Raw genomic sequence first — 23,308 nt, 5'->3', positions numbered from 1 at the left:
AAGTTCACGACCAAATAAACTCAAATTTCATAAGACATAAACTTGCCAATGTGTCAAATGCAAGAATTCATCATTTATATGCAGTTTTAACTGTGGAAAGTTTAAAAAATAAATTTAAAAAAGTGTTTGTATGTGACAGTCCAGCTAATTAACCTAAACCAGATAGTACAGATAACAAATGCAATTTGGTTAATGTGAGTATAAATTGATTGCGTTGAAATCTAAACGGGACTGATTTTTGCCTTTTGTAACTTGGAATTTGATTGAAACTTTAAAGAATAGAAATGTAGTTATGACTACATATTTGACTTAAATCTAACCTCTCCTAACTCCTTCTAGAGTGCATTATGTTCAGTGGAGCGTGCTGGCAATTTCGCCCTTAAATGTACTTTTTCGACAGGTGTTGTTGCTGTGGGAAAAGTGGACGCACGTTTGGCTGGCGTGTCACGCCGATTCCTGGAGTAAAGGATGACCAAAGAGCAAGAGGACTGTTTAAGGGGGAAAGTTGACATGACAGCTTTTGACACGGTCAAGAGAGTGTGAGCACAAGTTAACGAGCAGGAGGTCTCCCTCTTGGCTCAAGAGGACATTTTTGGACAAGAGAGTGCAAAGAGGAGAACGCTTTACATCAGTGGTACACTACACTAAAGGAGACCTTTTTTGCAGTTTTACTACTGTAGGTGAAAATGAAACACGTTTCAATTCATTCTGGAAATTCTGAGAAAAGTCTGCAAAACAAATCTCAGGAACCCACAGCCAAAAATTTACCAGCAAGAAATTTGCCATTGCCCTCTGATTTACCCAAAACACACTAAATGGGGTGGGCATAGCTAGTTTAGCAGGACTCATAGAAAAATCCCAAAAGGATCTGTGACCAAAACTGAACAGGACGTTTTAGGAGGTTTGGTTCGGAGCAGACATTTTGAAGTTTTGTTCCAGGATTTGTACTTTGACAAATTCCTCCTTGCTAACTTTAAAAAAGCAAACAGAACAAACTTACATCGCAGACGCTGGTGGCTTTACCCGGTGCAGTGCCAACACCTGTGTTGGGGACGCTCTTGTTGCCGGCCTTCATGGCGGCATCCCGGCGGGCCTGCTCCAATAGCAACCGGGCACGCTCCTTCAGCTCCTCCTGCCGGGATAAGGTTTTCTGTGCAAAGACACAACATCACATCTACCATAAGACTATACAATATAATCAATGTTCGTTTAATATTTAAGTCACTTATGAATGGTCCATGTTGTAGTTGTTCATCACGGACCTCAACAAAGTTTAAAAAAAAATTGTAAACTGAGACACATGGGTAGTGACATCGTGACAGGCTAGCAACGATTCATGTCTACGTATTAATTGGATCACTTTGTAATAATGTACTGAAAAACAAAACTAAATTTTGGAAAATTTGGGTGCACAAAAAAATAACTTTAAGCCAAATGTATGTCAATTAAAACTGATAATGAAAATGAAAATATGTGACAGTGGCACAAATCATTGAATCAGTCCATTATTGAAATGAGAGATCAACTGCTTGAATAATCCAACAATGTGGTATGTTGCAGCCTGGTTACCTTCTCAGCAGTAGGACTTGAGATGGGGGCAGGTGACGTTTCCTGTAAAAGAAAACATATATGCAAAGCTTTGGTCACACTTTTCACAGAAAAAAAAGATTTTCAGCAGAATCGCATCCCTCGTTTACAATTTAAATCAATATAAAGGGTCATTAAATCAATATTAAAAATAAAATACAAATCGATAGACTTCCATACTACGCGCTTTGCAGTGACGTCATCACGCAGCCAGCAAAGAGTTTCTTTTGAATTAAGCTACAGGGAAAACCTCTACCATGTTTAAGTTATTGCGTGTAATTGGCATTGTGAAACACATTCACTGTGTAAGTTAAATGTGGGCCTGGCTGCATCATTTTTGCAGGGAGATAAGCATAGATATAAAATGGGGGTGTCATAGCTGTCAATGTGTGCTTCACCCCCGCCTGTCCCTTGACCTTTCCACTTGTAAACAGGAAGCATTAATCTGTGAGGGAAGGGAGTGGCAGCAAAGTATTTAACGCGTGCACGTGCGACAGTCGAGATGAGGTGTGCTCGCAGAAAAAAAAAAAAATATAGCACAGCATCACCACGCCTGACTGGTCACGGCACCGACTGCCATCAAGCCAGGGGATGAGAAATGTAATGAAAAATATGATTACATGTCAAAGCAGGGGGGTTCTAGCGGACCGGCCCTGCGGCGCCTCAGAGAAGACAGGCGACGGCGAAAATGACGACTAATGCCGAGCGGGGCAATTTCCGTACGGGGGTCATCTCGCAGAATGGCGGCGACGAGAGGCTTAGTGAGGGCGAAATGAATGTCCGCAAACTCGCGATGTCTCGTGACAAGGCAGGAAAAAGGCAAACGATTGAGAAGGAACCTTTAGGCGTGATAGTCTATCATTCTTACATTTTACTAAAAATGAATACAGTGGACCTTCACTCGCTTGCATTTTTTTTTGTAAAACATGACTAAAATTATTAATTGTAAAAAAAATAAAAAAATAAAAACATAACTGTACTTGCCCAACTATAGGACGCATAATTTTAGGGTAAAATTCAGGTATTTTTTGTTACTGTGTATAATACGCAAAAAACGTTTGGAAACAATGTTAAAACTATAGCAACACGGTAAAAATCTCATCTTCCTTTTTGTCGGAGATTAGGTGTTTCAGATTTCCCACACAGTGAGCGGTCAGTGAACACAGCGCCAGGGTAACGTTGAATGTGCTTCAAGCAGTTGTTTTTCCTTTTCCGTTCATTTTGCAATAAATACCTGAGTGGCTAGCTGTTAAAAAGTTGACTGTTTGATGGCTTGTGTGTTGACTAGTGTCCTTAATACGTACAATAATCATATCAGAAAAAATTGTGGGACGAGTCTCTTATTGTGCTCCCTCATTTTTTATTTGCGTATCTGACTATCAAAAAATGGCTGAAAACGTATTGGTGACTGTGTTTACCTGTTTGGTAATCGTCTCTGTGTGGTTGAGGGATGCGCCGGTGTCTGACACAGGCTCTGACTCTGAGTGACGTAGGCTAGCCCTCTTCTTCTTGATGAGGTCAGCGTCCCTGTTGTACGAGAAGCCCAGTTTCTGATGTGTAGGTGAGAGGGCGGTAGGGTGCCCCCCCACCGGGGTGGTAGAGGAGCCCTGTTCTCCCGCAGCCTGGCCCCTTTGCTGGGGTATTTCGGCGTCTGACTTTTGCGGTAGGTCGGAAAGGTCCAAGGTTTTAGCTTTCAGGAGGTTGGACCCCGACGAGGTCAGGTTGGGCATTAGGACAGGAGAAGAGGACGGCAGAGGAGCTGCTGTTTGTGAGCCGGCCGACGGCGCAACAGTCTCAACCTTCACCGGGATTTCGGTGAAGTTGGAACCATCGGATTGGTCGTCGTTAATGGGCTGCGGCTGAACATCGTTGAGCTCGGCGTAGAACTTGTCCTGGCCGATGGAGGCATTGGTGTCGGTCTCAAAGTCGCCAACCTTGTAGGTGCTGCGACTGCTGTTGGCCTCGATCTGCACCACGTTGAGTTCCTCTCCTGAGAAGTGCGCCCGGATTTGGTAAAGGTACGTCATCACCGTCAGTTTGTCTGGGATGGCCAGAAGCACCATGTCTGACGGCTCCAGTAGGCGTGAGATGCCCAGGCTGGCAAACCCGTCGTACGCCTAGTGACAAACGACACATGCGGAAATTGTTGATTGAGAGAAAAACTGTCACGATAAAGTGGTAAAGCAACCATCGCAAGCCGTTGCTGTTACTACTGAAGCAAACTGGACTGCTTGGTGGAAAAGTGGCAATAGTGTCCGGGAAAGGGAAAGTGGACGTTCAACGTCGTATTGGATGCCCACACTTGGGTTGAGCAAGAGCGACACCTTTTCGCAGGACTGCTGACAGGTCACGTCAGGGATGGTTGTCCCAGATAAGAGACCAAGATACCTCGAGACAGAGCGCTTAATCCCACTCTGTGTGTGTGTGTGTGTGGGATGGGGTGGGGTCGGGGGTGCATGTGGTGTGTGAGTGTTTCTTTATCAATCCACCACATCAGCCTGCCCACGCTCGCCGTCACGCGTGTAATTGGTCTGATTAGAGTGTGATGAGAAAATACAGGTTTGATTATCAAGCACAACACACAAAAACACACACACGGGAGCCAATCATCCGCCCTCACATTAACAGATAGACGGAGACACAGAGAGACGGGATGAAAACCATTATCGCAGCCAATGACAGGTAAATAAATAGATTAGCAGCGCACACACACATATACACACCGTCTTCATTCCAATACAGCTGCACACGTATCTCAGCTTGTATCTGGCCTGCTTGATAGTGTTGATCTCATTCCAACCTGTTGCAGGCCTCCTTTGTCTTGTTGCCGAATCCATCAAGCTTTTCCCGTCTTCAAATCTCACCAAAAATATACTTTTGTTTAGTTCCTTCAATTCTGTGGCTGTGAAGTTACATGATTAGTTCTTGCCCTCTTAGAAAGTACTACCAGGGTTTCCAATCAATCTCTTCAAATCAGTTTAAACGTGTAACCTCAAAATGCAGAAACTTTAAATTGTTAGTACATATTCTTCCTGGAACTAAAAGGTTCTGGTCGGGTAAGTGAACTAAATTCCTAGACCACCAGCAAGTTCTACTCCTATAGCAGTGTTTTCTATTGGACCATATTGGGTCAAAAATGTTTAGCATAATGTCCCATTCCTGGAGCTTGCACTAAGTCTATGTGGAGCCCATAGATCCAGGAACTTAAAATCCTTAGAAACTTAGCAATGGAATTAAAGCAATGAAGATATCCTTATTTGGTAAACTCAACCCCTAACATTACCGGAACCAAAGTAATACCACACCAGCAGGGGTAGAATGTGCCAAAGTACCACAAAAACAAATTTTAGACAATATTTGAAGTACTCATCTAAAAGGCCAATGTCCCAGGGTAAAATTCCCATGATAAAAAAGAATTGCAAGGCTAGCAATTAAATTTCATTGCAAATATAAAACTCAATTGTATTGTTTCCCATATACCAGCATACCAACTGTTAGCTTTTGATCAATTCTCATGCATGGTAGTAGGTCATAAATGAACCTTCAAGTGCATTTAACACAGACGTTTCTCCATTTACAAGCAATTATAACATCTTTTGTTAGCAGTCTCTTTTTCCCCATCCTATTGCGCCACTGCTGATGTTGAGGTGAACAATGGCCGTCAAACATCTAAACTCAAAAGTGTGTGAAGAGAGAACAGAGGAACTAGTTTGTGCGAGTGTGAAAGATGTGAAAGGAGAGGAGAGGGTGAAAAGAAAGAAAATGAATATGGGGGAACCGGTGTCCCTGATTGGGTTTCTAACACGCATTGAAGGCAGCAAAGCGTGCTGCCATTGTTCCCATTGGCACTGAAAAGGAGCGACAACTTTGAAAAAGAATGGAGGAGAGACGGCAAGCGAGGGGAAAGCGAGAATGTGAGAGGTACGCAAGGACGAAGGGGGTTTTGTTTCAGTCTTTGACGCACACCACGGTCTTTTTGACCTCTGTGTCACGCTTTATTCTTTGCAGAGCTTCTCTCATATCGGCCACCGAGGACCATTTGTGAGAAAAATAAAAAACCCTACATTTTAACTATACAGCCTCTTACACACATTGACCATCCAATATTTTTTCCTGTTTTGCTGAATCATGCACATATAATCATCTAAATAAGGAAAGCCATATCAACTGTGTAAATATGCAATGCCTGAGTTCTGTACAACCCAACGATTTTTATGTGTCTTATATGCTACTGGAGTGGATTTTAACCATGTTGGCTGAACCTCATCAGTTTCATATGCGCATACACCATACTCTACTGTAAAATACAATATGATTGTTTTTTCCAAATCAAGATCAAGTATATGATTTTTTTTTTACTGGTGCAGAAATTAAAACCGTGTATGAATATCACCTTGTTTAAAAAAAACAAAAACAACACAACACAAAATGACATACCTGCAAATCAGTGTGACTTCTACTGTTACCTTTGAAAGACCAATTTATCAATATGCAGACCAATATGCATGGCTTCACCTTGACAAGTGTTCATTTTCTTTGTTTTTATGTCCTGCATGCTCAAAAAAAGGGTAGCTAGGTAAGGTATGGTCTAATAAATAGTATAAAAATTCCAAAGCCGACCCCTTTTTTTTGTTTTTGCTTGACATAGTGAGTGTGAAGCAGTGGTTAACGCGTCCGCCTTAGAGTTCAGAACCAGAGTTCACATCTACCTCGCTCCAGCCTTCCGGTGAGGAGTTTGCATATTCTCCCCGAGCCTGTGTGGTTTCTCTCCGAGTAATCCGGCTTCCCTCCACGTTCCAAAAAACATGCATGACAGGTGTATTGGACATACTAAAATTGTCCTTAGGTGTGATTGGGGGTGTTAATGGCTGTTCGTCTCTATGTGCCCTGCAATTGGCTGGCAACCATTTCAGGGTGTCCCCCGCCTACTGCCTGAAGTCAGCTGGAATAAGCACCATCAAGACTGCGACCCTTGTGAGGATAAGCGGCTCTAGAAAATGGATGGGTGGATAGTTAGTGCGAATTAAAATATTACACGGCATCCTACCACGTCAGTCACACATTGACTTCTGAGTGCACTAAATTCCCTGCCGCCAAGCAATGTAACGTGATCATCTGCATCTAGTGATGGCCAGGCGATGCGTGTCATCATGAATCGACATGACTAGTCGGCTGTGTCTTGATTTTCAAGCAGAGACCCTGCCGAACCACTGAGTCACAGAACCCTTGGAGTGGTTGCACACAGAACTGAGCAGAAGAATATTTTTTGACTTGAGATCTTTAAAATTCAACGGCTTACTGAAAAAATGCACAGGAAAAGTGGATGTACACTGTCCACGATAAGTTAGGAATACTTCGGGAAACTCAGTGGATGTCATACGCGCGTGAATTGTTTCACTTCAGAGATTTTTGGGATAGAGAGGCAATTGTATAGGTTTGATAGACACGCATCATTTTGTGTTTTCCATGGTCTCACTGTGTGTAGTGTGCCTGCACTCATGCAAATAATAGCTCCCTAACTTATTGTGAGTGGTGCACATGCAAGTGCGGCAAAGACTTACTGTAACTTTCACTAACAATCCAGGCAAAAGTTCGATCCACATAATACATAGTGGTCAACTCAGTCCAGATACATGATGCCAATTAGTGTATACTACTTTCAGAAGCATCTTGTGGTAACTTAGAAAGACCTTAAATGTACACAAATCAAAGCATCCATTTTGTGGATATCGGTATGAAAGCTTTTTCCATATGACAATGAGGGCAAAAAGGACAACTATCTTTACTTGCTCACTTTCCATTAACCTGCCGACAATGCTATGGGACTAAATGTCAGCGTTGCCTGCCCCGGGCCGCCGTTCCCTGCACCCTCCCCCTTCGGTGACTGACAGCTATCTATCGCTGTCAATCATCAACACCCCTTCTTCCCCTCCTCCTCTCCTCTCCCCCTCGCAGCGCTTGGTACTACGCTATCAGATTGCGCGCCAAATGACTTCTCCTTGGCCCGCTCGCCTTCTCTCCACACACTCAAAAAGATCCAATACGTAGAAACCACCTCAAAAACATACATGACAATCATTGAGGCATATGCACAGATAACGCGTCTTTTCTTCTTAAATATTTACTTCTGTTTTCCCCCCTGCCGACTAACCAGCCCCTGATATTGATTGTCCTTATCTGTCATAATTCAGCACAGTCTGAGCTCATTGCAATCACTGCACACAGATGGATGCTGAAAGGAGGCAGGTGAGGGGGGGCACGTCTATCAACGAGCTGTGAAAGGGAGCAGATAGGTGCGCTTGCATTCAATACGTCCCCAATAATAACCAACTCTTTGGCCCCGCTTTTGGCCACTTTTAAAACATTTCATTATGTTCCTTTTCTTTGTTCATGTTTTTTACCATTGTCAAATGAGGTGGATCAGTCTGACGCAAAATTAACTTGGATGATGCTGAGGAATCACAGTAAAAAAGATGTAAAGTGGGTCTATGAAAGCTAAACATCATTTTCGTGGGGAGGAATTCACTATGGCTACTTACTGAATGAGGTTTATCAATGTGATGGAAAACAAGGACATAAAACAGGGATGATGCTCAAATTTATCACTAAAAAGATGTAGAACAAGTGAAAGAATGCTAGGAACCATTTTCAATGCTGGGGTATGGTATTTGATGTTATTGTTAATCAATGAATGTATCTTGGGCCAAATGCAGCGAGTCTTGTAGTTATAGCCGTCGAGGTTAATCGGTGTTGATCGCTAAATGGATGTGGAAAGGGTAAAAGGCAGCTAAGGCCTGTATTTTCATGGGTAGACATTGGTACCGCAAGAGACCGAATGATTTGGATCGTTGTGATGCAAGATTGGCATGGACCATGCTCTTCACAAGTTCATAAGGGTTTTACATGCATATTCAGTATAACTGGAGCATCTTTCTGAGAAGAAAACCAAGGGCAGATTTTTTTGCAGATGCAGCGCACTGCCTGGGTTTGTGGTTGACCACAACCCCACTTTCAACTTTATCAAGGCAGTAAACAAACAAGGATGATGAAGAAACATTTTCAAAAGGCATAGCATGATTCAAAACGCCTTGCAAAAAGTGAGGAAAGGATACTTTTAAATCACCTGGAAGTCAATGAGCAGCTCCTCTCTACACTAGCTTATACTCCACAAATAAATAGGTCATAAAGGCCGGTATGTAACGGTCAGTTGGGTGAAATCTTAGGCTCGGACACCGCGTCACAACAGCAACACCAATTCGGCTATTCTGCGGCTATCGCCTTCCACGGCATATTCCCACATTACTTATATCTAGCCAATTTTCTTGGGGGCGACTCGAGGAGGCACCTGCAGCAGGGAGGAGGATAGGGTGGGTGAGGGCGAGGGGGTAGTGTGCAGATATGGGATTGGTTCTTTGGCTGTGGTTATTGTCAACAGGCTAGCATTCATGCCTAACAGGGCCACCAGAGGTTATCGCCCAGCCAGAGTGTGTATGAGGAGAAGGAAATCAAGCTGCGGGAAGCCAACGCGTATCACTCGCTGTAGCCCTCGGGGCTGGAGAGAGGACGGCTGCGTGTCTGTGTGTAGCTGTAGCAGCACAGGGCAAGGGTGGATTTGTGTGTATGGAAAAAGAAGGTGAATGTACGCACAAAAGGAGCCAAGGGGAACATGGTGATGCCAGCGAGTCTGCAACTAAAAGTGTGAAGGCGGAGATACGGAGGGGAGGAAAATACAGTCCGTGAGTGCGCTACGAGAGGTGAAAAAAGGTACAACGGAATCACAGAAAGTCGCAAACATTAGGTGACAAGTTGTTCTAACATAAAAAAATCCATCTAAATTTAAAAATGTATAAAAGAAATAAAACACCTCTCCCATTTAGATAACTCTTTCCAAAGCATTCACAAGCGGTATGTAGCCTCCCTCTAGTGATATATGAAAGAATTACTAAAATATTCATACTCAGCAGAATGTGAGAGTAGTTTTGCTTTTTAAAGTACCTTTCAGTTGTAGTTAACTTTTAACGACAATCATTTGTATTTCATCTTTTCGAACTGATATCAAATTCTTTTTAGCTACAATTTTCATTTTATGTTTAATGTGCAAATCACTTCAATTGAATCCCACGTGATCATGCTCTTAAACACAATTTGGTGGTGTCCTTTTTCCCCCCATCGACACACTCCACTTATGAACCATCGGCGTTGTCTCAATGGGCCAAATGCATCAGGTGACCTTGTTTTCACATCCATTTACTACAGCGGGGGGTGGCTCTGATGAAAACCATAAGGTGCATGCATTATATTGAGGGATAAATGGCGGATGCGGAGATAAAGCCAATAGGAGGACATGGCAGCGAGGGAGCTAAGCGATGTGAAGGGGCCAAGCGGCAATGGGTGGTCTCCTCTTACCTTTTTGTTGTTTTCTTTAATGTCCTGTGGATTGAGCATCTTGTAGTCTCTGGAAACAAACAAAAAGAGAGGGTAACTGTGTTTCAGTAATCTTTCAACAAAATAAAAGGTACAACCAACATGAGCTTTGACAAGTTATCTTAATAAAGCGAGCTAACTTCTTATAACCAGGATAAAGACACACATAAGTGTACAATGTTGTGTTTTTGTGTGTATGTTCCTACATGGCATCGGGCCTGAAGTGATGCAGCAGCGCGCAGAAGGCCAGCCCATTCCTCCAGGATGTGGTGAAATTGGTGATCTTCACGCCGCGGTAGTTGCGCGTGACCTCGCGGCACCAGGCCAGCAGCGACTGGCTGGCATTGGGCTTCCCTCCTAGGACCGGGCTCGGGATTGGGCTTGGCTGAAAATGAGACACAAGACAAAAACATATTCATCATTGTGAGCTAAATTACAAACACTGTCATGGCAATTTTGTCAATAGCAGGAAGCTGAAAATGGCATCTAGTTGCTGAGGGAACATCCAATCATGGCTCACCTATTGTCTGAGTTAGGTCATTGAGTATTTAAATTGAGTAGTTCTGATTTATTTTTGTTGTATTTCACAGTGTGTAATTAATTTAACACATGTACAATTTAGCAATGGTAAGATGTGACTTCAACCATCATATGTATAGCCCAATGACGTCCTATCAAAGTCGGTGCTGCACCACCTGCAATTAATTAAGCACATTGCTCTCGATTTGACTCTGCAGTCAATTCGAGATTTCCATTGTCACGAGCATAGCGTCATAGACGTTTGTTCACAGAGAGGCATGCAAGTGTGGATAATGTAAACATCTTATCAATTAGCTCCTCCTCTGAAGTCTTTTGAGACACAAAAGCATTTCGCCACAGTTTGACTTTTGTGCAGAAAATCTTGTTTTCCTTGAAAGCAGTTAATTCAATTGAACATGCTGAGGGCAGTCAGGAGTGAAAATGTTACTTTAAACACTGCACGCAGGGTAAATAGAGGACTGGTTAGTATCATTAAAGTAGCTATGAAATTCGGACAATTCCATTGGATTATTTTGGGAGCTTGTGTTATAAGTTGCTAAAAATGACAATTGATACAGATATATAAAACAACAGTCAGGGATAGGTAGAGGATGGGATGTTAGTTAAACATGCACTACTGCAACTTGAGAGTCACACAGAGTTTAGAGAGGCAGAGAAAAGGCAGCTGAGTGGAAAAAAGTTAGTGGTGGCCACCCAACACCCTCTGTTGGCCTCTGCCTGCAACTGCAAGTGCCGTGTATGCAAATTATACTTGCGTATCCACCTAAAGACAAGCCCCGAGAGCTCTTATGTATTTGTTGCAATATTGTCCAAGTTATTCATGCGCCAAAGTCTGTTTAGTTATTATATAAAAGAAATGATAATGATAAAGACAAATACTGTGTATATTAATTTTCTTTGCACACACAAATGACAGCTTGAATGGAAAATCTCAATTTTAGTGTTGAAACTACAAACACTAAAATATCAAAGACCGGATACAGTCAAAATTTCAATTCCTGACTTTTTTACTCTCGTGTCTAAGTGTGCGTGGGAGTATCGGAGGGTGAGTAGTAAAGGCCCCTTTGGGTATGTCGGTGCAGGGACAGACAGCGGTAGCAGCCCGAGGGGGGGAAACCACTTGACATTTCCGGCTCGTCTTTAAAAAGAGGGCCTTAACCTTTCCTCCCCCCCGCAGTACCTTCCTCACAATGTCCGCCCAAATAAATCATAAAAACAACAACATATATATCAATTCCATAGAGGTAATAGGGATATAGTTACACAAAGTGCGTCACTGAAAAACAGCACACAATGATACAAAAGCAAAATTGCTGGTTGAGTGAGCTGCATTGTGTGTGTGTGATATTAGGTGTGTGTATGTATGTCATTAGGTATTAGGTACTGTAGGTGTGTGTGTGTGTTGTGGTCTTCCTTGAGGCCTTCCCTCCGTCCCGCTCTTTCAAGTGACGGTGAAAAAGTAGCCGTCTAATTGGAGCACTCTAATTACCTGGGATTAGACACCAGGTGCTATTAAAGCAATTAGACGCACAGACGCACACCCCCGCGCCCTTGCCGGCAGAAAACACTTACACACACGGACACACACACAAACACACACACACACCAGCTGGTGGGGAAAAAAAAAAGCAACAGTAACCAGCAGGACAGGTACATTCACCAAATCAAAAAAACATGTTTTCAAAATGTTAATCATGTCTATTTAAATTACATATTTCGCTGTTTTACTGAGTAAATATCTTCCAGAACAACCCACAGCAAATAGTTGTCATGTGACATCGCTGCCATGATGGTGGCTGTCTCATTGTTTTGTTCTGCTGCTCAATGATTGCTTGAATAAAGACTCAAGTAAACCTCCCTCAACCATCATTAAACTAGACAAAAAAATATTGATCACATGATCAAAACCTATGGAAAATCTGAAAGCTACAATACCAAGACATAAAGGCAACATAATGGTTTGTGATATGTTTTATAAATAATTTGATTTTTCACAACATAATTCTTATTTTTTGGCATGTCTAAAACACAAGAAAAATATTACATTCTGATAGTTTAATGATTTGACCTATGTTTGTTCAGATTGATTGGCTTGTCAAAAAAATAAATATCATTTTGAAAGGTAGTTTTTCAACTCATGACCAAGTATATTTAGCTCATCATGCTTTCAAAGATGTTTTGAATTTGTATGAAGTCACTGTACTTAAGAAATTTAGCTCTCATTTTTTCACTTTTTAAAAATTTCTAAAATTTTAAGCAGTTTTCGAGCACACCCTCCAGGGCTGTAAAACCGTATTTCTGCGTAAAAGGGGAGGTGACACTCACATGATTCCCTCAAATGGGAATTGCGGATGGTTGCATTACATATTGCCCCGATAAAGTGTTTACAAATGCATCAAATGTTGTATGAAATAGCATATCTGCTTTGACAGGAACAGGCCGCATTTCATTAGGAGTCAAAATGCATGTTGACTTACACTTTGCCTGAAGGAAGGTGTGCATGTGTGTATTCTATCCATGTGTGTGTATGTGCATGTCACACACACACATGCACAAAACACAGAGCCATGTAGCTCGCTGGGCTGCAGGGTAGGATTAGCAACGAACATTGCCTCGGCCCGCAAACATTCCGTATTAAAAAAAGAAAAGAAAAAAAAAGGGAGTAAAAGCTTCATTACTATCAGCGCCACATAACCTCCCCTCTGCCGCTATTAAACGCCAGCCTAACAGGCTGGGCGGGAAAATACAAGGCGGCCGACAAGAGAATCCATTATTCCCCGAGCCGCCGTGTCAACAACATACACCAAACGGGGCAAAGAGAGAAGAAAATGGAGGCCGAGAGAGACGGTGGGGGGGAGAAAGGGGGGTTAAGCTCCCGACAATACCTGAACGACAAGATAGGAGGAAACCTGGGAATGCGGTTTCCTGTTGGGGAAGATATAGCAAAAGACTTTAGCTCAGCCAGGACTGAAGAAAGGAAAGGTTTCGCTTTGGCTTTTTATGATGAAAAAGGGAACGCTGGACCGATATTGTAAAACATCCGTTCAGCGCTCATCAAAGGAAGGCAATCTTTTACTGTTTCTTTGGCTTTTTGTAGCAAAAAAAAAAATACAGCTAATGTTGCTTCTAACTGCCTAAGGTTCAGTTTGTGAACATCAGAGTAAGCTAAAGTGTGATTTTTTTTTTCCCTTGGCATTTTGTGGCTGCAGGTATGACATTTTTTTACCTTTTTTTTGAGTACTTTACTGTTGGCATCAGTTAACTGGATCAAAATTAACTTTGTATTAATAAACTTTTTGGCCACTTGGGTTTCCATCCTCATATTCCATTGAGCAAAGGTGACAAACTGATTTTTATCATGGGCCACATATAGTGTCTGTTAGAGGGCCTGAATAAACCTAAAAATAGTCTAAAAAAGCTTCAATTTTAACGTACCCCTTTAAATTCTCTAAAATCCTGAAAATTTAGGACTGTGAAATGTGTCCAATAAACGCCGTTTTTGCTGGTTTACATTTTTACCTAGTTTTGAAAACAGAGGCCGATTAAAAACTGTTCAAAAGATAGATCGGGAACAGAAAATAGTTATTTTTGAAGACAATCTACAAGTTTAGCTAGAAATCAGCATTTGGCGGGCCACATAAAATGATGTGGTGGGCCAGTTCTGGCCCCCGGGCCTTGAGTTTGACACCAGTGCCATAGAGTATCTGTGAATAAGTGTATATGGTGAGTGATGTGGGTGTCACAAAATGAGAATGTACAATAGGCGGGTTGTTAACTGGCCAAAATGTATAACTAAGACTCATAGAAGTTTGCTGCTTGTGAATTGTTTGTTTGACCAATCGAAAGCATTATAATATCTTCTATCCAGTGCTTGCAGGCTACAATTAATTTGTTACCTTGTGTTGGCAATCATAGACGTTTACATTGTATGTACGTATTTACGACACCTTTCTATCGGGAGAGGTTTATGTAACTGCAAAAAATGGAAAAATAATTGCTGCAAACCTTTTTTTTAGGCAATTTTTTTGTCCTAAAAGTTATTTGCATTGTTCTAAAAACTCAAGCGTTGGCTTTGGATCTACCAGCGGAATGTAAACTAAACTGGCCTCAATGCAATGACATCAAATGAGCAATGTGATGCCAGTGAGATGAGAAAAAAGAGCATCACAGCCACGTGTCTTTCCAATCTTGCTTGCTTGAAAGCGGCGTCAGAGTGTGTCAGATTTGAGGAGGTGTTGAAGCTGTGACTCTTTAAAACTTGTAATCCGCTCAAAAGGGAGCCTACGGCAACACAAGACACACCATTTGCCAAACACACACGCATTTGCTCCCGATGGCAACAAGCGTACTGTATATACATGCATTGTCAAGCTATAACATATGCATAGGCTACAAGGCAAACACAAAATATCAAAGTAATGCAATGACTGTAACTTGTGTATTAACGTAAATTACTTGCATTCACTAAAACCTGCCTAACTACCTACCTAACCAAAGCCACACACCCACCTACCCATCCCTCTATTTCTTACAGCTGGATCTCTAACATAAGTCAACACTCTCACCGAGCATCAATTCCTTATTTGAAGAAGCACGCGATTTTCCCTTTTATGTTAAAGTCTTGTTATTTTTCCCCACCAGGGCTTCACTATACAAGTGCCAGCTGTCTTTTCAATTGGCTGAAATAAATTTCAATCACTACAACAGCACTAATGATTGAGTGTGAGGTCACACATCGTGTCTGTCAAACACAAAGGTAAAGGAGTGATAATGTGCGCTCATTACTTGAAAACCTGAGGAATAAATGGGCTGATTAGTTATTTATCTATTTGAAGTGATATCCGAGAGGTGACAAACTGCACCATGATTTGCATATTTTCTCAGACAATATGCTTAATCAGTGTGGCTACTCCTTCCTTAGCATGTCCAAGAATATTACTGGCAGCATTCCAAGCACCAATATGCTCTATTACATCATTGCAGACTTTCTAAAAGCTGCATTTGTCCAACTGGGACTCTACTCCTGACATTTTCACATTGCAAAACAAGGCCAAGACAAAGAAAAAGAGAGAGGAAAAAAAAAAAAAAGAAGAATCACACCGCATCATCTTACCCTGCCTCCCATTTCAAACAGCAGAGCCAATCAAAAGTTCAATTATGTAAATGGAGATGTGGAGTGGATGGAACAATAGCAAGACTGGAACAGGAGAGGAGAGAGAATGTAGCGTGAAAAATAACACACATTAACATACAAAAGGTAATATCGCGTGACGCTTGAAATAAGGGAGGGAGGCTTGGTGAGAGTAAGCACGCACAGTGGTACCTTCACTTAAAAGTTAACTTCGCTCCAACAACAAGCTTCCAACTCAATTTACTCTCACAAACGTATTTACTCCTTGAAATGAACTGAAATGCAACTAAATCCTTCCAGCTCTCAGAAAATGTAGTTTACAAAGTTTCATTTCATTTCAAGAATCCAACTACGCTAATTCGCAACGTACATATGTGACTCATATTGAGCTATTTTTCAACCGGAATGACATACCCTCTGGAAAAAGTATCCAAAGCTACTTCCGCAACCTCAAACAAGCTTTGGAGGAGGAAGCGCTCTCATAGATCTATACAGAGCCATTAATCTCCTTTAACGGACGTCTTCAACAAACAAATTAAGACGTGGGATGGATTCACAGATTGGCCACGCCGATAAGGGCGGCGTTTATCAATTAATCTGAGCGTGGGTGGGCAAAACTCATTAAGGAGGCCACTTTAGGAATTACATTGCACAGGTAAAGACGCGTTAAAGTAAGATTGTGTGTGTGTGTGTGTAACCAACCACAAGCACACAACCACACGTTCGTACACACACGGCGACCACTGTCCAGTGCGGAGTGGGCTTCACAATGATGAGGGAGTCCGATAGTGCAGCCAATTATAATGAACATAATTACAAAGTCACCTCTTTTGACTACTGATCAGAACACACACACACACGCACACACACGTTGGTCTAAGCTAAAACTTTCACAAAATTAATTACAAAGAGCATATTATTGACCGGGCGTTATGGTGGAAGACCGGTTAGCACATCCGCCTCACATGCTGAGATTATGGGTTCGATTCCGGCTTTGACCTTCCTGTGTGGGGTATGCATGTTCTCCCCATGCCTGTGAGGGTTCCCTGCGGGCACTCCGGCTTCCCCCCTCACTCTGAAAACATGTGTGGCAGGTGTATTGGACATACTAAATTGTTCTTAGGTGTGGTTGCGAGTGTGAACGCTTGTTTGTCTAGGTGCGCCCGGCAATTGGCTGGCAACCAGTTCAGGGTGTACCCGCCTACTGTCGAAGGCAACTGGGATTGGCTCCAGCACACCCTGAGTCTCAATGAATGCATCAAAACTATAAATGAACATATATGCAGTAACATAATAAACAAAAGGTTAAATATCTCTTTTTTTATGATCTTGCCAGCCAATTGCAGGGGATACTGAGGCAACCCTTCACACTCACAACCACACCTAAAGGCAATGTGGAGTGTCGAATACACCTACTATGCATGTTTTAGGAAGGTGGAAGGAGATCGGAGTGCCTGGAGAAGATCTACGTGAGCACAGTGAGAACATGCAATCTAGTTTCTTCAAAATGGCCAGTTTTTGCTCTGATTACTGCTTGGCACATTCTTGGCTTGCTCTCGATGAGCTTCAAGAGGTAGTCATCTGAAAGAGTTTTTACTTTACACAAAGGCCTTATCTGGAAATAATTGGTGGAATTTCTTGCTTTATCAATGGGGTATGGTCCGTCAGCCAACAGCCATTTAGGACAACTGTTAGAAATCATGTTATGGACAATTGTTAAAGTTCATATAATGGCAAGAACCATTTAGCTAACTAAAGAAAAAGGAGTGGCCATCATTTCTTTAAAAAACTAAATGAGAAGGCGAGTCCAAACTGGATTGTGTAAAAACATGTTTTATCTGTGGCTTGTATGATAGAAAATTGTATCACTCATGTCTTTGTGTGCCGCCTACAGCCTGAAGAGCGCTGGGATAGGCTCCAGCACAATTGCGACCCTAGTGAGGAAAAGTGGCTTAGACGTGGGAGGGTGGGTGAATGGATGGATTGAAGCACTACATTTCTTCATATTCCAATTTGCTTTTAATTTGGAAAGGAAAAAGTACTTTTCTTGTGAAAAGATTGAAAAGCCTTACATTAGACTTGCGCTGATTCTAGATTATTGATTCAATTCAATTGATGTAATTGCTTTGCGTCGCTTGGATATCCAGCCCAACCTTTGAATAATTGTTTTATTCGTGTGTCATAAAACTTGTTCCATATAGTGGATGAACTCACACGAAAAAAGCTCAAATCAAAATCAAAAGTGGGTGATGGCCCTATAAGACACCACTCAGTTCTTCCTCTGACAGTGTCTGAATACTTGAACGGACAAAAGGAGTCCTTTTTTTTATTATTATAAAGAGGCAATTAGTTTTATCATTCTTTTTTCTTCATACGCAAGAGAGGACATTTAAGTGAGATGGAACAGAATTCATGAGGTACTTCTAACATTCCTTTTAAATGTTGCTTTGCAGAAATTGAATTAAAAAGGTAGCGTGAGGAGAGAGGTTAATGTCCAAGTAGTGTGCGGTAGGATATATATATATACAAAAAAAAAAAAAAAAAACACTGCACAGCACAGAATAATAGCACAGGATCAGCTTTTAGAGCAATCAAGACATTTAGGACGTTTTTGATTTGGATTGAAAGGGCAGAGAAATGACGACTGTTAGTATGTGTCGGCTGTTTGAAATATTAAAAACTAGCATATGTGAACTATGCTTGACTGGGAGTACTTGTGCAAAACAAGGGGGCGCAAGAGAGGATGGCCTTTGACCTTTTGGGAGTCTGAAGAGTTTTTGAGACTTATCTACCTCCATTAAAAAAAAAAAAAAAAAAAAAGCCAGGGGGTCCCTAGACCCACACACCTGGAGGACCGGTCTGAGTTAAATCCAGATTAAGATAATGTTACCCCTTCTCCGTGTCATTCAAACCCCGCTGGACGGAGTAACGCAGGTTTGCTTCATTCTCAAACACACACAAAGGACTTTGTGGCCATCCTCATAAGCCCTATTAGTCTGCTACAGAGCCTCTCATAGCAGACATCAATCACGAAGGGATTAGTAAATTCCCTCTTTAAATGAGTGGCACGGGAAACTTCCCTTCAAGACCAAAGCCAGTCGCTCTCTCTGGCTGGCTCGCTCGCTCGCTCCCTGGCGGAGATTACACAGCGATTTGTTTTCATTTGGTTCCATCTTCATCGTTTTCTCTGTACGCCGGTCCCGCTCGCAGCTTGTGAGGTAATCCCTGGCAGATAAAACTAAAGAGGACTTACCCCAGGCAGATTACAAGAGGCGCTTTGCGGAAGGCCCTATTTTTTTTTATTTTATATAGCCGTCGACGCGGGTATTGAGAGTGAGCTCTTGCACAGTGCTTAACTTGTGAACCCGACGTGCACCCTGCAAAGGAGAAGGAGGCGGCAGAGAAAAAAAAAATAGTGATATCCGCATTATAGTAACTGGATAAAAAAAAAGTCACAATCCACGCGCACACATACAGGCGGCTGCCTTTTAAGGCGAGCATGTATAAAATTGAGAAACAATCGGAGCTTGAAAAGGCACCAAAAATGTTATTTTCTATTTAGAGAATTACAATGGCTTAATCGTATTGATGCATGTGGCTTTACCAAAGCGCAAGTTAGCAAACTTTTCAAAGTCGCTGGTTTTCTATTTACTTAACTAAAAAAAACTGTACTTTATCCACAATTTAGCTATATCTAAAAATTCATAACAGGTGTTTGATCAATTAACCTTTCTGTGAACCTTCCAGTTTCTTTATTATAATCTGCTGATAACACACAAAGTTCAAGCGGCCACTTCCCGTTGGAAGCCCCATAAAGGCGAGATACTGTTAGTCAGTTATTATGTAATAATTTTTGGTCTTAGATGTTAAAATGTGAAGAGCAATTAGGAAAGAGGACTGTTTACAATTCAAATTTTAACTGAACCAGGACATATACTGGCTCATTTATGGATCAAATGTGCTGAGAATTTTGCCATTTGCTCCTTGTAAGACATAGCAAGTTACGCACAAAGTACTGAAAAACTTAAGAGTCAAATATGTTCAGTTAAATAATTAAAGAAGGCGAAAAATATTCTGCAAAGTTATATTGCACTTTAGGTTTAAGCTGAAATTTCACACGGGAGAATGAACAGTGTTTGAATACAGATGCGTATATTTAAAATTAGGCCCCACACACATTAAATGATGCCAAATATGAATCGAATCTGGTGGTGTACCTCAATACAGTATTACAGGAATTACATTAGGTACTTGAACATCACGATGCTACCGGTCGATGAAATCAGCAGTTTTTAACTCCTTTCCGTGTTTCGGTTGAGAAAATGTTTTTAGAGGATAGCTCTTTGTGTTTGGTCATGGAATTGCCATCAGTTTGAACAATTTATGTATTTGATGCTAACGTTTTTCAGATGGAACCTCAAAACAGAGTATTTAGAAGGGGAAAAAATTTCAAAGTAATTTTCACACCTATAATTAGGTTCCTGGGCTACGTGATATTTTCAAATATAGATGTTTTAAAAATAAATTCATCTTCCGACACAGTTTCATCCCCGTTGGCCAATGCCTGCCCTATTTTATAGCTCCCTCAATATCATTCGGTAAAATGAAAGAAACTCAAACTAAAGCTCCATAGCAAAACTATGTCAACAAACACCACAAAATTGGACCTTTATTCAATATTATCCTTTCCTCATAACTATGCTGTCTCAAATGCACCAATCACTCTGAGGAATGTCAAATCTATTACTACTATTAATCAATATTTCCAGTTGTAGCTTTCAAATTTTAAGAAATATTGTTGTGCAGGATTTTATAGGCGCTTTCTTAAATAAATAAAACAACTTAATAAAGTTGAAAAAAATACTAGGTACCTAATTATGTGAATTTTACTGACATCTATTTAAGGGAAACTTTTTATTTATCTTAAATGGATAACACAAGACGACTAATTGGGGCAATGCGTCAATTAGCAGCACGGTCACTATTTGAGGAAATAATTTACGTGACTGACGACAGCTGACTGGCCGGTATTGTCCAGTGGGCCTTGAGCCTGACGCGATGACAGTGCTGCCCTGTGGCATGGAAGGACACACAGGAAGCTCAGTGATATGACCCTGGGAAAAAAGCTCCTATCCCACAAGATCCAATGTCAGACCACTCACAGGGGCCGCAAATGAACGCTCGCAGGGAGGGGTCCTCATCGGTAGATGGAAGACATCGAGAAGCCTTTACTCTAGTTGAGGATTATTCTGCTAATATTACACATCTTATTTAGGGAAAGACCAGGAGGAGAGACGGGAGCCTGCTTAAACTCACTGCTGTACATATAATTTAACTTTAGCGGTTAGTAGGAGTGTGGGGGGGACCTTCGGTACACCGAAGAATCGGGATTCTCATTTAGTAATCAAATCCGCTTCCTGTCGGCTTCTGTGTAACTACGTCGGCGGCGCACTGTCATGACATCACCATGCAGAACAACGGCTGTCAAAAATATGAAATATAATTGCCTTATTCTTCCTTTGCTCAATTGCCAAGTTAATCATCGCAATTAGGCTATGTTTTATTTTTTTTAAATGCTCTTCTTACAGGATTTTTGTTCAGTTTGCCTAGTTGAAACTGTCTTAGTCACAAAAGACCGAATGCCAAGCCAAGCCCATTGGAAAAGATGAAATAACTTTATATAATGCTAAAAAAAAAAAAAAATAGGCCATACTGAGGGCAGTGACAGCAAGACAAGTGATGACTGTCCTTGTCTCCAGGGCTCCCCCTTTGTCCTCAGCAAACATCTCTCATTTGTCGCGCCCATCTCGGTAAGGCTCGGCGGTCCTCACTTGCCGCTTGGGCTGGCGAAAGCTAATTAAGAAATATCGCAGCCTTGCGCGAACTCAATTAATTCATGTTAATTTATTCTAATTTCAATTTAGAGGTAGCGGGGAAAGTGAAGCAGGGGCCGTTAAGAGAGCTCTGGCCCGTGCCCCTGTTGCCCCCCATCGCGGCACAGGAACAAAAAGAGTTTAATTTCAACCTTTTTTTATTAACATACATAATCAAAGAATCGCTGCAACTGCACACCGTGATCAGTGTGAAGTGTTATGATTTACGCATTTTGAAGGCCCAGAATCACTGTTATATCACAACCCAAAGTTGAGAAGTTGGAAAAAAATTAGCCGCTGACAACATTGCCCATTTTGCTTCAAAAGCAAATCCTATCTGAGCATGAGATTCCTTGTGACTTTGCCGGTATTAGCCATTGCGTACTTTTTTGGCAGTATGGAGAAGTGAAATAGAACAATGGTTAAATAGTTAACTACGGTACTATGAGCATCGAATGCCCGCCAGAGTTTCTTGTTACTCAGAATCCTTGTCTTCTTGTTCCTGCGAGTTGGTTCTGAGGGACAGTTTTCTACTGGCTTTAATGCCCCTGGTCACCCAGGAGTGACTTGGTATAAATTCTCATCCTGCACTAGCACAAAGGGTTTCACTCTCTTCGCTTCTCTATTTTCAATGTATTTTGTTATAGTGTCTTTTTTCCTTACTGTATGAGGCAGTGACTTCATCTACCAGGGACAAATTCCTTGCGTCTTTGAAAATACTTTCCCAATAAAGATTATTCTGAACTATACTGTACACGAAAGAATGCTTGTATGCTATTTCTTCACTCATATACAAAGTTATACTGCCACTCAATGTCAGATAGTCAAAATTGAACAGGGTTTATTTTTGACAAGATTTGTACTTTTAATATGAAGTCGATCGTATTTGCTCAAACTTTTGGCCTTCAGATATAAGCTCAGAACTTTTTCCTTATATGAAAATGTGACGAAAAAAGTTTGTCAAGCGGAAACGGGATGAAAATCTTAAGATCAGCGCATCTAAGTGTAGAGTGCTTTGACTACGGAATAGAGACGGAGAAGAAGAAGACTGAGGAAGAGATCACTGAATTACTGGGAAGAAGGAAGAATGAAGGGATGGGGGAGTGTTGGGGGATCAGCTGCATGGAAAAGAGATGGACTGAATCGGACCAGACAGAGATCGCAACCCGCCCAACAGGAACTCTCAATGTGCATTTGAATTAATCCTGCAAATTCTTCCTTCCAACTCAAAAGATGTGAAACTTGACGACGCTGCCTTGTACTGTCAAACGTCAACTCAATTAAAACGTAAACGCGCACCCAAAGGTTATCAGACAGAAAAATTCACGCAAGCATACAGAGAAGTTAATGGTGTATCTATGTATTTGTAATCCCCAGTCCCCAAGTAATGGATTTTTCCGTTTTTGTATTTTTTTTATGTCTAAAAATATTCACATTGGAAAGGTTTGTCCTTCGATAGATCCATTGAAATGAACGTAAAATGTTCCTCTCAAAATGACAAAATTACAGACCTTCCTCTGTCTTTTGAGTCCCGGCTTCCAAATTTGCTTACCAGATTTACGCTTATCAGTACAAATGTCTTGTGGGGCCCTCGAGGACTTGAGTTTGACACTCTTGTTAAAGCAAGAATCCAAGTTTGGGGTGGCAGGTGGGCATCTACCAAACTTTAAAGATTAAATTTTGGCGTGCTTTTAAGTATGGCAACGCTCTCAACACAAACTAATCTTAACAACCAATCTATGCGGGTAGATCT

At 41.5% G+C, this 23,308-nt stretch overlaps 1 protein-coding gene across 4 annotated transcripts in view; it reads right to left on the bottom strand.

Moving 5' to 3' along the window:
* The window catches only part of ehbp1 (EH domain binding protein 1), a 109,151-nt gene that overhangs the window by 49,735 nt on the left and 36,108 nt on the right, over positions 1-23,308 (bottom strand). For all 4 annotated transcript variants that reach the window (XM_088421268.1, XM_088421270.1, XM_088421269.1 and 1 more), the window contains 5 exons: positions 10,218-10,396; positions 9,994-10,042; positions 3,006-3,704; positions 1,570-1,611; positions 1,001-1,150 (listed from right to left, as the gene is read on the bottom strand). In XM_088421268.1, the coding sequence (XP_088277394.1) occupies positions 1,001-1,150; positions 1,570-1,611; positions 3,006-3,704; positions 9,994-10,042; positions 10,218-10,396 (1,119 nt within the window). The remainder of the gene's footprint in view (positions 1-1,000; positions 1,151-1,569; positions 1,612-3,005; positions 3,705-9,993; positions 10,043-10,217; positions 10,397-23,308) is intronic.

This window comes from Hippichthys cyanospilos, chromosome 8 (genome assembly GCF_059441005.1).
Source record: "Hippichthys cyanospilos isolate Australia breed blue-spotted pipefish chromosome 8, RoL_Hcya_1.0, whole genome shotgun sequence".
In the NCBI taxonomy this organism is placed as follows: Eukaryota; Metazoa; Chordata; class Actinopteri; order Syngnathiformes; family Syngnathidae; genus Hippichthys; species Hippichthys cyanospilos.
This window is presented reverse-complemented; position numbering and strand designations above follow the sequence as displayed.